The sequence below is a fragment of the Pezoporus wallicus genome, unplaced genomic scaffold (genome assembly GCF_028554395.1).
Source record: "Pezoporus wallicus isolate ANWC-B61680 ecotype Strahan unplaced genomic scaffold, APGP_CSIRO_Pwel_v1 contig_5418, whole genome shotgun sequence".
Lineage (NCBI taxonomy): Eukaryota > Metazoa > Chordata > Aves > Psittaciformes > Psittacidae > Pezoporus > Pezoporus wallicus.
The window spans coordinates 2,449,002-2,468,872 of record NW_026640709.1 but is presented as its reverse complement, the minus strand read 5'-3'; the positions used below and the strand labels follow the sequence as shown (position 1 = coordinate 2,468,872).

The following is a 19,871-nucleotide window of genomic DNA, read 5'->3' as shown; positions in this document are numbered from 1 at the left end:
TTCCACAGTATCTTGAAAATTTAGATTTTAAATTTAATAACTATAAATAATATCTCAAAACTCATCCCTAAGAGCTGAAAAGGATCCAGAATCAAGATCCTTAATTTTACTTTTCATCTTATTAAAAGATCAGAAGTTTTCTCAAGCAGTGAACAGTTTTGCAAATTCACATTTTATCTACAGAGAAACTAGTGTAGTAAAGCAATTAATTTCAGCCTAGCAATGATGGCACAAGATTGTTCTAGATATTTCCATTACACTAAATTTAAAAAAAAGAATTTAAATCAAAATATTGCGTTTACATCATCAGCTTTGTTACCAGTACATCGAGACCCTGGCCATGTCTCTTTGCATCCGCTACACCTTTCAATAACATATCCAGTTCTCTAAAATGCTTTTTACTTCTGTAATGCAATACCAGGAGGGGGTGAGAGTGGGAAGAAATAGAAATAAGGTAATACACTTCTTTTGAGGCTTTTTATTTTCCAATAAATTCTTTCTGATTCTGAGCATCAGTTGCTCACATCATGTTTAATTTCTTTGCCCACTCTTCAGTTACTTATCACAAGCAGGAATATGTCTGCTTTGTCACTAAGGAATTTGCATTTGGACTCTTGATTTTAAAAATTCCAAAGCTTCCAAAAAGAGCAGAATTAACAGAATACAGAAAAAATGCAAAGCAAAAGAAAACAAATCCACTCATTTCAGCTTACTTTCCTAGACTTTCCATAATAGTTTAATCCCATAAAATACAAAGTAAAGCCTGCTAGATATAAAAGTGCAAAGCTCCCAATTTAAGGACTAGTTACAACTCATTAAAGTAAGGACACATATAATTTGAAGCATTAGAGTGTATGCTGAAATATAATTAGTGGCTATGAATCAAACCTGGATGGATTAAACTAATTCCTGGAATGCTATTATGGAGAGTACCTTGCGGAGAAAGAATGATCCTTCTGTTTGCACAGCAACTAAACAGCTTCAATTTATTTTAAAAATTGACTTGAATGGAGATAAAGGCCCGGCATTTCAAAATGTGGCCTTCTAAATATAATCAGCCTGAATTATGCCTGTTTCACACTGTGGTACTTGCAACCTGGTTACAGGCAGCAGGGATAAGGCTGCACTCTGCTTATTTCACTGCTTAATTTATATGGTAATTACCACACCACAGCCAGAATGGAGAGCATCTGCCAAAACTGAAGGCCCCAGAATAATAAAACTGACATGTGCAGTGATATTGTTGAAGTGCTGACTAAGAAACTTCTTTTATCTCCTCTTTAAGCTATAAAATGGTATTCGTGTTATTACTAGCAGGGAATTTTAACAGCCTTGCATTGACAGCAATTATGTAACACACGCACAAAACAATAGAGTTTCACATCACTTAATAAATCCTTGAGCTCTCTTAGCTCCAGATCTCTCACTGGCTGGATTTTATGGTCTGGTAGTTCTATCCGACCTTCAGAACACTGAAGTATACAACCACAAAAGCACTAGAAAACTATTAGAAACAACTGGCTATTCTCCCTGTTAGATCTGTTTAATGAAGAGGGCATGATGGATAATCACAGAGGCTAATTAAAAGATTTGCTCACTTACTTTACTCTGCAGCTAAATGTTGATGTGAGCCCCAGGTATTAAAACAAGCCAGATGACAGATATCACTTTTCCTTCTAAGGAAAACTTGTGCTAAATAAAAAAAAATAAATTAAAAATAAAAAATGGGCAGTTCCTACAGCATGTAAAAAGAGAACAAATTTATTTTAATCTTCTGTTAATTTTTATGAAAATTAAACCATCAGCATAAAGAATGTGAATTTGCAGTGCTTTTATTTGTGCTGATATTATCAATTCACTTTCCAATATTGTGCATTGTTTTTTTCATTTTTTAACAACATACTGCACCTGAAACTCCTACCTTCAGTACCAAAGCTTCCTAAACAAATTAGAAACATTCTATTATAAGGGTTTAAAAACCAAATTGACAAATAAGGAAATACGGGTAATTGAAGAATACAAAGAAAAGTTAAAATGTCATTTCTGCATCAGAACTTATACTGAAAGATTAATTCACATGGCACAAATCCTCCAACCAAACCAAGCAACACTGTTTCACAGAGAATAAACAACATATCAAAATTGTTCATACAATAACTTCAAACACCAAGAATTCAGGTTTTTTACTATTTACAACTGGAAGGACATTTGAACAATGGCTGTTGGCACAAATCCATCATGCACCACTTATTTCTCTCCACGGTTTATATCTATACTCCTGATCTACTCACACATTACACTCTATGTGCATCATTCATGAAGAGTTTTATTAATATATGCATATTATTTCTAATCTTTCTCCACAAATCCATCCATATTCTCTATATACTACATGACTTCTGTAATTTCTTGAATTCACATAATTCCAGTTTATTTTTATTATATAAGCTCAAGTTAAAGACATGCCTTTGAAAAAATGCTATGAGTCCATTACCACACCATACTTGAAACTACTCTTACAAACACAATGCCTTCCTTTGTATAATTACCAAATAGGTCACTATTCTTTTACTGTTCTATCACACTAATAATTGTTAGCTGCTTATTAATATCACCTTGAAGTCACTTTCCTCACAACTGCTTTCTAGCTTTGTCTCTAAAAATTTGAGGAAGAAAAACATTTGTCATTATTTACATGGGATTCCATTTCCCCAATTATCTTAAATGAAAAATTAGTACAAGATATCGCATGAGTGACAATTCTAGCAGTAAACTACTAGAGTGACAATTCTAGCAGTAAACTCTACTTTCACCATCATACAGGTACGTCTGTTAAATATATGATAAATCAAAAACCTTTTAGTGCACTATATTTATATGCAAATCTTCTTATCCTAAGATAGGAATCTTTGGGTTTAGGGTTCTTTGGTTTTTTTTTTTGCTGAATTTTTTTTTTTTAATAGAAAGAGCACTAACTGAAAAAAGCCTGCACTAGCAAAAGCTTCTTCAAGAAGAAGATTCTATGAATTTGAGAAAGTAATACACATGGCTTCAATAAGAATGGTGAAGTCCTTTATGCTCCTCCTCACAAACCAGAAGCTTTGAGCTTCCATTACACTTAAGCCAATAGCAGAGGACAGGCACAAAATGTTTGTTTCCTGTAGAATAAAGACTCCCTGCTGTGAGACACCACTTTTCCTTGAGAAGTCTTTGAAGGAAAGCTTTGATTTACAGAAAGAAAAGCAGCTAGGAAGAAAAAAGGTCTGCTACAACCACATGTTCATGTTTGTATAAGCACTTATCCAGTTTCAATCTTCTTTTCCATGAACATCCCAGAAAGTGAAACTATTCAGATTATTTAGTTGAATATTCTTAGCAACAAATATTGTTTAGTGTTCGATACATATATATATACACCACAGTATTATTACACTACTTTACAACAAGGCATTAGAGAAGATAAATTCACTCAGAAGACCATCAATAGCGAGGCAGAATATATGACCAAAATTAGGTACAGTGACAAGATCCCACCTGAAAGGGATGGGGGGGTCACATCCTGCTAGGATATTTAAGATGTTTTTGGCCTAGGAGCCTGATGTGAATGTCAAAGGGTTTGGTGTAGTTTACAAGAATATCACCACCCTGCACATCTGCTATGTGTTTTTTGTCCTTTGCTTTTAGAGATGCTGTTTGATTACCCATCCATCCTAGCCTAACAAGTTAAGGTGTCTCAAGAAGAGATTAAAGATCTACCACACAATCTGTACATGCAGACATACACGTATAAGATAAATTTACAAAGGATTTCTATGCTGACATGTATCGAAGACTCTAAATTACACAGCTGTCAAGCCTAAAAACGAAAGATGCACTTGTATGTTACTTATCAAAAGGTCAAGACATTAATACTCACCCCACAAAGGATAAACTACCCTTAAGCACATGTTGCAGAAGGCTTCTTCCACAGCAGCCCTGCTGTTTTCCTTCTCCCATTTTGAATGAGATATCTTAGGGCAAAATAGAAACACAGACTTCCACTACAACTCTTGCAGAGAAACAGGTTTTTTTCCTGACTACTTCTCTAGTGCACAGAGTGCAAGCAGGCCAGCAAAAACAAGGCTTCTTTCCTACAGAGATTGAAGTGTTAACTGGCAGCAAGGAATAAGGAGCTCCTAAGTTTGCCAACAGAGATGTGTAACAACAAATAAACACTTTTTCCTTGCTTCAAAAGGACATGCATGCTTCAATGATGAAAATCTTATGCTGTGGACGCCTGTACTAACCAGAGAAATTGCTAGTTATTTTAATTCACTGCAGCTATAAATCATAGTCATTGCATTGAAATGTGATGCCAGGTTGTGTACAGAAACAGTGAGAGACAGGAGAAAAGAAAATCCCAACAAACCTGTAAGCATATCCATACAAAAGCCACATACATGGAGGTAGTCAAGTATCAAAACACCACTAAAACTTCATTGACCAATGTGCTTGACATTCTTAAACTAGAAATACGATCCTCATCAATTCACTAAAAAGTGTTCTGAAAAGGCTTTAGACATGAGGGAAGCAGAGCAATATACTACTTTTTGAAAATGCAACTGGGTGATGAAGGGCACTGTCCTGCTTTGAAGGCACGTATTTATCTCAACAATGAACTAAGGATGACAGCTTAAAGGGAGTGAAGAAGGAATGAAAAACAGACTTGCAAGTGGATACATGTAACCTAGTTTAGACATGATTGTGGGAGAGGTCAGGAGGCAAATAAACTGTTCGCGTAGTAAAAAATGTATAATGTTATATTTGTTGAGGTCAGAGAGTTCACAGGGTGTGATAAAGTATATACTGCAGGAATAATATAAGCATAGAAGCATATTCATTCTCATGAATTCTGTTATCATCTAAGTCAAAATATACTTCCTATAAGGATCTCTTCAATGGTGTCAAATGTCATTTATGAAAAAAGCTAATTAAGAAAGTGCAGTTACAGTTACATTCAAATCATGTTAGAGACACAAGATGGAAGGAGATTGACCAATGACTTTAAATACCACTATATGAATTTAGAGATAGATGGGTAGTTAAAGATAGTTTATTATTTTAAGATAAACTACCATAATATATAGGAGAAAAAAGGATAAGAACACTCAACTCTACAGAAGAAAATGAGATCATATGCAAGATACTGGGAAAGAGAATGAGAACAACTACTACAGTGGTTAGAGAAACACAACACACACACACAAAAATAAAAAAAAGAAAAGACAAAAGGTTGCCTTTGTTCAAAATCATCTGAGACAAGTACAAAAAGGGAGATGCTTCTCAATTTTCTCCTACACATTCTGGGGGAAACGACTAGCAGTCATCATCTTAACAGGAAACTACATTCTGGGAGACAGAGGATAGGTACATTGAATGGTCAGAGAATTCATTACGTTTAAAACGGGCCTCACTGCAGGTATCACATTTCAGCAAATGACTTCTCATACACAGTATCAATGCAGAACTAATTCTTGTGATGCAAGTTGGCAACGTTTCTAACCATCATATGGATGTAGTTCAATTTAACTGGCTCCAGCATATATGTAAATATCATCTTAATAATTTTTATATAAACTAGAAGCATCATTAAAACTTTAACTGATTAATATTTTAATATAATTTAGTACTAAAAATTTAAGTTATACAAAATTTATATTGTCTTACTACAATTTTTAGTTTTCAAGTTATTTATTATAAATACTTATAGCAGCTATTTCATTCTTGTCCACCATCCTGTGAAAAACAATCAACAGGAAATATATTTTAATCATATGAGAGCAATATTTAAACTATCAATCTGCTATTTATCTTATTTCTCTCTTTATGTGTGTAGTAGCTTAAAAGATTCTAAATAGTTTCTTAAATGAAGAAAATAAGGTTTTCACACTAATATTTTCTCCCAGGTAGAAATGATACCACATTTCATTCTGAAACACCTTTGTACAATCACATAATGAGAACAAATTCTTGTAGAACTTGAATAAACAAGATCTGTTTGAAGCTTGGTAACAGTTTGGCAAGTGAATTTAGGAACTTGTCAATATCTTCTGAAGGAAAAACATAACAAGTGGTACACCTCAACCTTATTTAGAAGAGTTGTCCTTTTTTGCTCTATTTGGTGCAATTAAATATGTGTTACAAAAATGTCTAATTAAACAAGTTCTACTGTTATGGACCTATACACATATGCTTATTCAGAAACAGACATGACATTGTGTGAATTGATATAAAGATGTTTGCTATTTATATGTTACCACACAGCATGTCAGAAGAACCTAGAAAGACTAACAGTGAACAAAATAAAAAAAATATGCCTATGTTCCTGTGTTCAGAAGTATTAGTAATTAATTTCTGCAGACACTGTAATTTAAAACCATGTTAAATGACTATTTAGTTCAGAAATTACCCTCTAAATATATGGTAGGACTTTATTTTGTCCTTCTCTTTAAAGGGAAAAAAGACTTGTAGTAGAAGCCAGGAACAAATTACTCTCCTTTTCTCAAAGTTGTCCAATAGAGACTCAGGATCAGGTGCATTGAATTCAATTGGTTTCAGGGAAAAAGCTGTTAGTTTGTTGTTGTATAACAACAAATCCCCTCATTATTCTGATGTAGGGTAAAGCATGAAATGGTTGCAAGACTTCCTGCAGCACTAAAAAATAATGAATTTAATCCTGATCGTTTTTTCCCCCACAGACAGACATTATTCTGTATCAAGAAGAACCATGCCTTTTGCTCCTGCAGGTAATCAAAGTTCTTGACAGCATCGATATATTTACTATTTTAGTTCTGCATCATCCACAGCAATTGGTCACCTTCCTGCAAAGTTCAGATATTCAGATAACAGAATATGTGTATTTTCATATTATTTGATATTTTAAAAGATCTCAATAATTGACAATCACATACTGCATTTGGCAACTAGATTGCATAAACTTGTGAAAAAATAATTCCTAGAGATGTATGGACATTTGAAGATCAATTTAAGACTAGGCAAACGAGATTTAGCTTGTATTTTAAAAGTACTTAGTGCAAGTAAGCAGACTTTTTTTTAAAGTAGATATCAGTATCTCAGTTGTTCTAAGAGATAACACTATTTATACATATGTATACACACAATCAAATGTGTACATGTTCAATGTGCATTTTCAATATATTTTTTATATATATATTTATACATTTAACCAAAACCCCAAAACAGGCACTTGTGACTAGGAAGGCAAAATTAGTTTCCAGTGTAAGACATTTGAAATAGATAAACATACCTAGCAAAGGTGAAACTATCTTACTTAACAGCTTGCTTTGATGTGCTTTTGAACCTACTGTCTGCCACGAAGCAATACAACACATCATCAAGCATGCAACTGGATTATCACAAATGGCCAACTAGTAGAAGCCGCAATTGAAAAATAACTACATTTACTATACTTTCTACATAAAATTCTTTTCATTAATGCTCAGCAACACGCATTTGGCGGCTCAACTTTTTTTTTTTTGAAGCAGCAGTTAACAATGCAATTCACAAAACAAAGATAAGCTCAATGGTTTCCAGGAAACTGAAAGATGAAAGAATGCGCAGAGAGTCAGCCATGGCTTCAAGTGAAGAACAAGTGAACTAAGGTCAAGCTAAAACCTAAAAGAAATTCAGCAAGGGCCCAGACACCATGGTACAAACACATTTCAGTTGGATTGAAATTTCACAATGTGTTTCAACAATGCATACAATACATTCTTTAGTATATTAATTCACTGCGGACAATTTTTACCCCCTAAACCCCCCCCGCCCTCCCCCCCCCGAAAAAAAAAAGGGTGGGGGGAGATGCAAATTCTAAAGCCCTTAGATACATTACTTCAAGCATAATATTTAGCAACTTTCTTGGGTTTATATCAATTTTAAAGTATGTTAGAGTCTTCTCTTCCAGCCTTGTTTTGTGGGCTTAGTCCCAGACTTAGCTGAAACCATGAAGCCTTACAGCATATATAAGGGAAAGTGTAGTGGAAGAATCCATAAATTTTACAATTTCAGAAGCCAGCACCTACTAAGTAGCCTGCTCCAGAAGTATGATGAGTGCATTCTTCCTGCTTAAAGAGAAGGTCAGAGTAAAGCTAACATTATACAAATCCATTCCAAAAAAATCATTTTATACTAGCAGAAGAAATACAAAATTCTATTGTTCAAAAAATAATTATTAATAAAGTTATCTTTATACCTACTGCAAGTTACTCCCTAACACACAGAGCTAACTTCTGCTTAGTTAAACTATCCATAATTTCCATTCAGGAAACAAAACCAAGCAAACAAATGAAACAACAAAAAGAAAATATTTCCTCAAGGGATTTTTTTTTTGAGTATATTTTTAAAATAAGTCAACCCTGAGACATTAAACTTGTAAAATATTTAATTTTAAAATTATAAAGCCCATTATAACCATGCGTTCAGAAATAACATTCCTAACTCCTGACAAATCCTCCTCTACTCAGAGCAGAGAATTTATTTCCAATTTTACATAGTGAATTACAGTGGTTTAAGAAAAAGTAAAGGAGAAATTTAGATGCAATGTGAATTTTAAAAACCTTAATTTTAAATAGAGAATTTAAGTAACTAAGCTAGAAAAATAACTGAACATAAAAAGCTGCAAAACTGGAATCTTGCCAAAACCAAGAGGTGATCTCTTACAAATTGTATTTTATATCGCAGAAATTACATCTTCACCAGTAATAACGGCCCTTAAAAGCATGCCAAGGCTTTCCTCCTCTGACATCCAGTGAACAGTGCCACCTATTGAATAACAGACAGTATTTCCAGAAATCATCACATTATTCTGGAAGCATGGAATATGTATTCTCCCCCTTCAATCCAAGCATTCAGTTTAAGTTTTTATCACAGTTTCCTGACAGAAAGCAGTTTTGCTGCTAACATTGTTACAGAATTGATGGCCAAAATATTACTTTGTTATATAAACAAGGCACCCAATCCACAGTGCACAAGTCTTTTCATTTTTAGACATCCCCACACCAAATAAGAAAAACGTCATTCAGTTATGTAGGTCACATACATATATAAGGAAGGAGATAGCACACTGTTTTGTCCGAACTTCTCTAGTAACAACTGGATTTTCCAGAAATAAGATTAGAGAGTATCAAGGCAAAAAAAAACCAAACAAACAAACAAAAAAAAAAAGCAGTATTTTCTGACGGCTGTTCTTTGTTCACACAAAAGAAGTGGACATTTTCTGTATATTTTACTCTACTGTTAGAAGGAAAAGCCTACTTTCATTCAGAGTTGAATATTTCATTATTTACACTGGCAACCAAAGTATCTCACAGAGAACCTAATAAATAAATATCTCGCCTCTATATGCTGTGATCTCAAAGTCATGCTACAGAGCAGCAGCTGCTAAGAAGACACAGCATGTTCCCCTGAAGAAGCCTTACCAGGTGCTGCATAGCACACAGCAATGCTAGTCTGACCATGAGTTACACGTTGGTACAGGCAACATACCATAAATTAACATTACAGTGTATCGATTTAGAGTTCTAAATATACACAGTCTAGCCAAGGAAAAAATGTTGCAAGAGTAATGTAATACCAAACAATACTGCTATAATGCAACTGAGACTTGGAACTGACCCATTTGTACACAAAATATTTGAATGAGTCAGCAGCCCGCTGCATTTCCCAGGCCTGCTACAGACTATCATACAGTTCCCAGACGCACTTCCTCAGATTGTGTTTGCCTCATCAACAAGGTCAGTAGTGAAAAAAAGCGATACAAAGGTCAGTGACTAGGAAAAGATTACAATATGCAGGCTTATTTTATCTGTTTACCCATTAACCCATTCAATACATTGAAGTCGCACAGAATTCCTATATTTATTTTCCTCCTATCTTTTAACTGTTTAGTATAATAGAGCACTGTATTAAAATGAAGTTCTAATATCGTTTTGGTACTGCAAACAGGTATGAGCCAAATATGCCTTATTGTAGTCACATGCACACATGAACAGCCTCTAAAGCAAACACTGTCTCCTTGTCTGAAACCTTTTTCTCTGTACTCCATAAATACTCCATAACAGCTCTGTATTTCCAGCACTGACAGCATAAATGTTGCATAAGTAGATAGTGGCTGAAGTTTTTGCAACTGCAGCAGCAGTGTTATCTGTAACTGAGATTATGCTACTGTGGTTATGCTGCTATCTGAACCACAAAGCTTTTGATTTGCACTGGAGATGCCTGTTTCAGGGCAATAAAAGAGAACAGGAACACTATTTGTCCTAATATTGATTACTGCAGAAGGTAAACCTACTCCTAAATAAAGACATCCACAAGCCAAATGGAGACTACATGGATTTTTGGTCTGGCATAACAAACTCATATTTATGATGACCACTAGATGGACTGCTCGGTGGATAAAGAACTGGCTGGATGGCCACACACAAAGAGTTGTGGTCAATAGCTCAGTGTCCACCTGGAGACCAGTAATGAGTGGTGTCCCTCAGGGATCAGAGTTGGGACCAGTCTTGTTCAACATCTTTGTCGCTGACATGGACAGTGGGATTGAGTGCGCCCTCAGCAAGTTTGCCGATGACACCAAGCTGTGTGGTTCAGTTGATAACGCTGGAGGGAAGGAATGCCATCCAGAGGGACCTTGACACATTGTGAGGTGGGCTGATGCCAACCTCATGAAGTTTAACCATGACAAGTGCAAGGTCCAACACCTGGGTTAGAGCAATCCCAGGCACAACTACAGGTTGGGCAGAGAAGAGATTCAGAGCAGCCCTGTGGAGAAGGACTTGGGGGTGCTGGTCGATGAGAAAATGAACATGAGCCGGTAGTGGGCGCTCACAGCCCAGAAAGCCAACTGTATCCTGGGCACATCAAAAGGATCATGACCAGCAGGTCAAAGGAGGTGATCCTGCCCCTCTACTATGCTCTCGTGAGACCTCACCTGGAGCGCTGTGTACAGTTCTGTTGTCCTCAACATAAAAAGGACATGGAACTGTTGGAACAAGTCCAAAGGAGGGCCACGAGGATGATCAGGGGACTGGAGCACCTCCCGTATGAAGACAGGCTGAGAAAGTCGGGGCTGTTCAGCCTGGAGAAGAGAAGGCTGCGTGGAGACCTCATAGCAGCCTTCCAGTATCTGAAAGGGGCCTATAAGGATGCTGGGGACAGACTCTTCATTATGGACTGTAGTGACAGGAGAAGGGGTAATGGGTTCGAACTTAAACAGGGGAAGTTCAGGTTAGATATACAGAAGTTCTTTACTGTAAGGGTGGTGAGGCACTGTAACAAGTTACCCAAAGAAGTGGTAAATGTTCCATCCCTGGCAGTGTTTAAGGCCAGGTTGTACAGAGTCTTGGGCGGCATGGTCTAGTGAGAGGCATCCCTGCCCATGCCAGGGTGGCTGGATGTAGATGACCTTAAAGTCATTTCCAACCCTAACTATTCTATGATTTCTCTCCTGTGCTCTTAAGAGGATCTGTGAGAGATCCAACATAAAAATAAATACCAACATCGGCTTTCAGGCCAATCAAATGACATCTGTATCGTCTGACTCTCCTTCCGAATTCATCTGTTTTTTTTAATGTTTTATATATTTTCTCTCTAATTCTCTTCTGTATAGACTGCTTTGTAGCTCTTTCAGCAGAGACCAAACTGCATATTTACAACGTATATGTGAAAAATAGTTAAAAGTTTTCTGAAGTCCTTGAGGTTCACCTTCACAAGTTTTTAGCTAAATTTCCTTATAACAACATGAGAGCAATGTAATAAATTATACTCACTGAGAGAGAAAATAATAGAATATATCACTTGAGAGAGGTATATCTGTTTTGTTTTGTCAGTCCTGGCTCTGTGACTTAGAAATGGGCCTATAGGGATGCTGGAGAGGGACTCTTCACTAGAGACTGTAGTGACAGGAGAAGGGGTAATGGGTTAAAACAGGGGAAGTTTAGATTGGATATAAGAAGGAAATTCTTTACTGTTAGGGTGGTGAGGCACTGGAATGGGTTGCCCAGGGAGGTTGTGAATGCTCCATCCCTGGCAGTGTTCAAGGCCAGGCTGGAGGAGGCCTTGGGTGATATGATTTAGCGTAAGGTGTCCCTGCCCACAGCAGGGGGGTTGGAACTAGATGATCTTAAGGTCCTTTCCAACCCTAATGATCCTATGATTCTATGATACTATAATTTCTGCCTACTAGGTTAACAGTAGGATGCTCTTGGATTTGAAATTGTCTTTCCCCTACTCACTTTTACTGAAGTAGTAATAAGGATGAGATATGACATACTTCTTCTAAAATGGTAATGATTTTCACTACCATTTCACTTCCATGTTCCTATTTTAAAGGCCCTTGCATCTATGAAATTCATGTATAAAATTAAATGTAAGTTACAAAAATACACTAAATCAATTTAGCAAAACTAAATCACACAATAACTTAATGTATACAACATTACCACCAGATCATCTCCTTCAGAGAACTCCGAGTTATAAAAGCCATTAAAAAAAAAAAACACCAACCTTTTAGGATGTATTTATTTATAATTGTTTATGCTATCCCCCTCTGGGGAGAAGAGAGGAGAATCATTTTCTTCACTTTGAAAAACACCACGTTAATGAGAAACATGCATTACAACTGAAAAATATGTTTCCCAGGTTGGCAAAAATTGAGACTTTGCTTCCTTGGGGATTCCTCCAAAGGGAAGTTTGCAGAATTCAATTGTATTTTAAGACACACACAATTATAGACTCCAAAGTTTTCAAACTGAGGGAAAAAAATACAACAGAAATAGAAAACTTACACGATTTCTCTCTAGGGATTTCAGCTGAAGATCTATTTCTTTCAGACGATTTTGTTGATCACGTCGTTCCTTGTTGTCTCGCAGAACCTTTTCACCTGGAACTGCTTCTAGGCTTCTGTTTGCATAAACCAGAGACTCCTGACAAGAAGAATTGGCAGAAATCAAAGATATGACTTTATATTCCTTCAAATCCAGATAAGTGTTCTTTTCATTCCTATTAGGAAAACGTTCAAATGTTTAGAATAATGTGTCAATTTCAAATTTCACAAATGCATAATGTTATTATGCACGTTTTTAAATGGAATAGCTAAATAACAGACTGGACTTATTTAAATAAAAGTGTTCTTCCCCTTCACATTTTAAGAGGAATTTCTTGATGCTTAAACTCTGCAACCATAAAAATGCACTGAGAATAGGGGAGACTGAATGAGGGGTTCAAAACTTGCTCTTACTAAACATACAGGGATCAGAATCAGGCCTGAAGGGAAAGCAAGAACTGAAAAGAAGTGCCTGTAGGTTTTGTTTACTAGATATCATGATAAATAAGAAAGAATCCTCTCTCTGCGGGTTGGAGTTAGATGCACAACCATTATTAAAGACTTCGGTTACACATTGTCCACATCCTTCAGTAGCTTTGGATAGGATTCCGAAGTTTCTCTCAGTCCTGAACACATTCATTACATGCAATTTAGATTATTAAGAAAGACAAGTATTGGCAAAAACAGAAAAGTTATGTTGTAAGTGGAAAAACACTAGGGCATTGTCTTGCAAACCAAACATCCTATAGAAGAACCCAAGGAATCCAAATAATGGCAGAGGATAAAAAAAAAACAATCAAAAAATCACCCAAACCGTTAGTCAATTCAACCCAAAGGAACATGAGCAACCATTTAATGAAAACATACTCTATTCATTCTTTTTCTTAGAAGCAGCTCAAGCAATCTTAATAAACACACACAAGAAGTTCTCTTAGACTAGTAGCAGGTCTAAGAGAAACAACCTTTGCAATTTAACGTTCAACAGAAAATTTCCCAACTACATATAAAAAAAAGCAAGCACCTGTAAACAACCTTTTCTAAACATCAAACCAATCCATGAGCTCTAACGTTTAAACCAAACTAGCAGTTGCCTGAAAATAGACTAATTTTAACACAGTACAAATCTTTGAATACATCCAATCAGCAATAGTTGGCAGTACCACAATGCCAGTAATTTTTCCTGTAACAGAGATATAAACAGCACCATCCGTTAATGACTAGAATCTCTCCAAACTGGGCTGAAGTTTAGTGTGGAGCGCCTAAAGCCAAATTCTTGATATTGAGCGCCTAAAGCTAGGCTTCTAAATACAGAGAGAGGGGGGGTTAATTAAATATGATGCCCAATGGCAAGAAAACCGCATGACTGACATCTAAACAAAATATAAAAACCCAAAGGACTTAAACTTGTTTATTAATACACAAAAGAAGGATATGATCTTTATATCTACAATATAAATACAGAGTTAGCAAGGCAGCTCAAAGTATAACTGAAGTTCCTAATACGAGGAACTGGTTTTATATGGCTTTGTTCTTCCAGCGATTTTAATACAAACGAAATTGTTCATAGAAAGGTGGGAAGGAAGATGATGGCATCGTATTTCTTTTTCTTTCTTCTTTTTTTTTAAGTTATAGCTATTTCTGCAATTACATTTCTAAATCTACTATTTTGATCTTTGCATATATAGATATATTACCATGTGAGCAGCTAGTGCTCAGCATGGATCAGAGCCGTAGTTTCGATTTGCTTTAAAAATCAATGTTATAAATACACCTATGAGAATATGCTACAGATCATGGTACTGAGAAGTCACTAAATGCTATACTATACTTCCCAGTGTTTTCTTCTGGGGCTTGTATGCATGCACTACAGGTTGGGATTTTTTGTATGAACTCAGCCTTCAAAGAACAGCTCAAACTGCATACAGCATCTCTGAAAATTATGTTGCTGCAGTACCAGCTGGATTCAAAAGCTGACAGCGAGAGGAGTTAAAAAGAGTTACTATTTTTCACACACATTTTTGAAAAAAAAAGCTGTATGCAGATCTCTGTCTTTCAAATATTTTCAGGCATACATGTTTCATTTTGCAGACAGCTCAGCTACTGCCAGCAGTTATGAGCAACACTTTCAAACTTTAGGAAAACTGTGTATCCTGACTTATTTTTTCTTTTATTATAGTACCATTTTAAGCCTGGTTGCTTCTCTGGTAAGACATTATTGTTCTATCAAAAGAAATACTTAACTGGGATAAACACAATGACTTTATTCTCCATAAACTTCTCTTGAAAATTGATTTCTGCCATATCACCTAAAGAATTCCTATCAGTGTGCTGGATAAAACCTGGACTATAAGCATTTACAAGAAACCAGAAGTAAAAAGTACTTGTCTCAACATTTCTCCAACATCAATATCCACAACTGACATAATGCTAATTAGATGATAAGGTAAAAAAAAAAAAAAAAAATTTAATTTATTCTCTCTCCCTTTCCTCTCTCTGATCAGAATGGTTTTGCACACTTCAAATACATTCTCTTTTACTCCTTTTTTCCAAACTCTGTGTAAGTCAATCTTTGCATAGAAGCCATTCTACACTTCTGAACATTCTGGTAACCAGTTTTCCATTTTTTTTCTGTACTCCTTATGACATCCAGGGATGACAACTGCACAATGGTCCCGCTATATGGTGCGCTACAGATGCATACAGCAGCACACTGATATTTTCTGTTTCATTCTGTATTCCTTTCATAATTGTTCCTAATTATCTATTTGACATCTGATCACTACAAAGCATTAAGTTGCTGCTTTCATGGAAGTAGTTCTTACAGTCTCATTTCTCTCAGACATGGATAGTAATGGATCAGAACTCACAACATATGAGTAAAGTTGAAACTTTTCCCCACTTACTAATTTTTTAATAGTTTTCTCAAGATGTCAGAAATGAACATAGGAAGTATTATATCACAGAAAACATCTTATCTGAGCATTTCAGATTCTTCAAAATATTTTATGTTTGATTTATACAGCACGTGTACATAGGGGAACTCAGTTTGAGATTAAAGATCTAAGTATCTTAAAGATAAAGTAGAAAATAAAACTGTTACACAAGGAAATACGTAAGTACTTAGCAACAGCCAAAGCTGTAACAATTCTAGTGCAAAACAGAAATATCCAGTATTTGAAATGGCTACATTTTTTGTTGCACTCCCTTTTCTCCAAAATTCTAATGTCTGTTCTATAGACATTATTAATTCTATAAATGTTTATTGCATAGACATTTATAATTCTATAAAAACAAAATCCCAGCTAATGAAAGGTATTAGTGTCATACAATCTTCTTGAGACACAAAAATGCCTGATCAGCCTATTAACCTGCTTCTAACCATGCCCTGAAATAAATATCTATCAAAATCATATTTTTGGTGAAGTACTGGCATAGAGTATAGGCCATCAAAGAGTTCATTAATTGAAACATTAGTTTCAACTATACTCGTTCAAATATCGTCAGAATTTTTATTATTTTGAGTATTTATTTAAACTGTCAACTGTAGTCTACTGCTATAACTGAAAAATGAACACTTTGCTGATAAAAGAAACCAAATCAAGTATGAAAGAACTCATAAGGGTAACACACAACATTAGCCATCTTCATAGACAATCAAACAGACAGATATTATTGTTTTTCTAAACACCATCTCCATTTCCTTTTATTTTCAGGTAGTTTTCCAGCTTTTCAAGCTGGTAACTTGACTCATCACACACAATCTTACATTTCATATTCCTCACCCTACCATTTTCCTGTCTCTTCAAGGATTACATTCAACTTCATATTTTTTAGGAAGGAACAAATTAAACAAGACAGAAGCATTTTTAAATATGTAATTAAGTTGGCACCAGAACAAAGAAATGCTTCAAAGAGAAATGCAGTTTTGATGAGAAGCATTTCCATGTAAAAGAGAACATTAATCATGGAAAAGCATTCTGAATCCATCTGGGCTCATTGCACAAAAAGACAAATCTGTATGCTTCTCTGTAACAGCTCGGTGATGGTACTGAAGGATAATTAAAACCAGTTGTTAAAGATTTCAGAGTCAGATTTCCTATACCCTGCCAAAGTATGTATCAGTGGCAGAGAGTAGCTCTCCCATTGAGCCAGTGGTGTTTGTGTTTTGAAAGTTGTACCTAATGCAATTCTTGGATGGAAAAAAAAAAAAGGTACCACTTTATGATATGCAACTTTAAGCTAATTTTGTTTTAATTATGTCTAAAGTTCTAAATTAAAATCCAAGCAAATTATTTACACACTAACAATTGTTCCAAATGTTCCTCATCACTAATACTCAGATGAAACCCACATCTCATGGAAATCAGAAAGAATTTCAGCACTGATTTTTTGAAGAAAGATTAACGTCACTGAAATCAGTCTCTGATTGGAACTGAAAGCCATGTTCCAAATTAGATTCGTGTCCTCCAACAACTATACTCATGCAAAATAAATTCTGTACGCTCCAGACTTTTTTTTTTTAAGCTTGGCACCTTAGTTTGAAAAACAAAACTTTAAAAAAAACCAAGCTCCTAAGAAAAAAAATATTGCAGAGCGTTCTAATTTGCATTCCATAGCATCTGTGCCAACATCTTTATCTAGCAATTAAGTTTACAGAATTTACCTTGCTTATGGGAGAAGTAGCAATATAATATAAACTGAAACCCTAAATAAAAGAAATTAACAGAAACTTTCCTGGGACTTCAATAATATCAGATTATCGCTATCAGTTTTGAATACCACAGATCCGCAGTCTCACAAGGATTTTTGTCTCTCACAGCATTTAGAGAATATGTGCAAGGATGAACAAATAGGGTAATTCCTGCCTATTTAATTTGCTCTGTTACTAAATGTGTCCCAATTCTAACTGATTTTACAGAGAATAATAGCCTTCCAGTGCCGATAGCTAGTTTACTTCCTCATTTAGTTGCTATCATCAGCTGAAGAAGCAATTGAAAATTTTGTCATTAAACACTTGAAATCAAACCCAACAAGGGGCAGACAACCAGAACTCTTACTGCTTTTGTATTGCCTGTGACATTCACATTAACATAGCACAAAGCAAGATCTTCTGGCAAATGTATCATTCAATTAAATTTCTTCAGACCTATTCTAGGTAGGGAGCAGTTGCTTTTGATCAGGTTCCAAAGACATTCAGTACAAAGAAATCTGATAGTACTCTGTGACCCACCTATTATTTGAAATCAGAACTGATGTCTCAAGAATACCAAGATTTTTTAGAAGCCATTCATTAAAACTTCCCATTTATAACAGTATTAGGGAATATTGATAGTGATAAACACCACTGTCCTAAAAAGATCACAAGCAGCAACAAACTGTCATTTTTCATGCCTTTTGACAGGAAGCTCTCTAAACTCAAAGTAGTCACTAATTTTTCAGCTACTGCTGCTTCCTGATTTTTTTAAAAAGCAATTACTAATTTAATTTGAAACAGAAGGTGTGGGGAATAAACTCACATAAATAAATTCAGAACTTGAATTGTTATTGCTGTGTATGAAGAGTGACGTTTTACCTACCAAAACAAAAATAACCATAACCAAGAACATAGGACTAATAGGACTAAAGGCGAGACCTGGTATGAAGCTTCCACAGTAAGCAGTCAAGTGATAAGGTGATACGGTGCACTGAAAGCTGCAGACCCAACCCTGAATGCAGGTGGTTCAGGACATTGGTCACTCGAGATTGACCCAGGAGATGACAGTCTTGTTTGGAAACATCCTGAAGGACTAGCCTTTTTTCCAGCCAGATTTGCCTATCCTACATTGCCCTTTTAGTCATCATTGCACTTGTAGTAAGCATGGGTAAAGCCCTTCCCAAATCCTCGTTTGCAAAGCCAAGCCATCAATCAAGCAGCCAAGTTCCTGAATGTTAAGACAACTTTTTTCCCCTCCACTTACCATAAAAAAAAAAAAAAAAAATTAAAAAAAAAATAGCTGCTGAAATTCTAGGTAAATATAAACAAATTGATTCATGTCACAATGCCAAATGCAGATTGCTCTGATCAAATCAGGCTTCAGGAAGAATTTAACACTTACTTGCCTGAAGTCTGGATCACAGTGAAACTAAGGCAACCCTCTCCTCTGCTGAGGAGAGCAGCTCTGGACATGCAAAGAAATGGGAATGAAAGCACCTACAGGATTTTGTAGTCAACTAAATAGGCACCTGACAACCAAGACACTTCTGGAACTCGATAGCTGCAGAGTCAGAAGTTTTGCTTCCGGATTTTGTTTTGTTGCATTTTTTTAAATTAGTTTTGCATTTATACGATTAGTGTCCTTCTAAACCCAGTTTTAAATAACTAAAGCCTTTTACTCACTTCACCTTATATTTTTCCTGTTTGGTTCTTTCTCTGAATTTATAAAACCATCTTTAAATAGTCCTGTTATTTGGTAGCTTTTATTAAAATGACTCATACGCTTATCTGAACAAAACAAACAAAAAAGAAAAAAAAAAAAGACAAATGGAATCCTGTGTTTTCCAGAATTACAGTGTCTGAGAGCCTTTTATATCCTGCAAAACAAAGTTGAAGGGCAGCTGCTTTTCACTAATGAATGGTAATTTATGCAATTAACTCTCTCTTTTCAGTCGTTAAGTTTAGTATTATTAAACAAGGTAATGCATTATTCTTCAGTAAGCATACACATACATCCCATTCAAACACTTCTGAGCTTTTACCTGAAAAGGAAGCAACAACCACTTGGGCAAACATTCCCAAACAGAGTATTCATTATCACAGGCAGTCAAACTAACTTCAAGCAAGCAATCATTGGCAAGCTCAGGTCCATGAACCTCAAGTTACTGAGTGACAACAGCATTTGCATAACTGATTACCAACTCTAGGGAGTCACTATTTCACACATTAAATCCCAGTTCAGCATGATCAAAATGGGACTCCTCTGAAACTGTTAGAGCAACAGAAAACACTGCT

The 19,871-nt window shown here is 35.6% G+C and overlaps 1 protein-coding gene across 1 annotated transcript in view; it reads right to left on the bottom strand.

The window, feature by feature from the left end:
* The window catches only part of FSIP1 (fibrous sheath interacting protein 1), an 80,618-nt gene that overhangs the window by 40,056 nt on the left and 20,691 nt on the right, over positions 1-19,871 (bottom strand). The window contains exon 10 of the mRNA XM_057420021.1: positions 12,846-12,983. Coding sequence (XP_057276004.1) covers positions 12,846-12,983 — 138 coding nt within the window. The remainder of the gene's footprint in view (positions 1-12,845; positions 12,984-19,871) is intronic.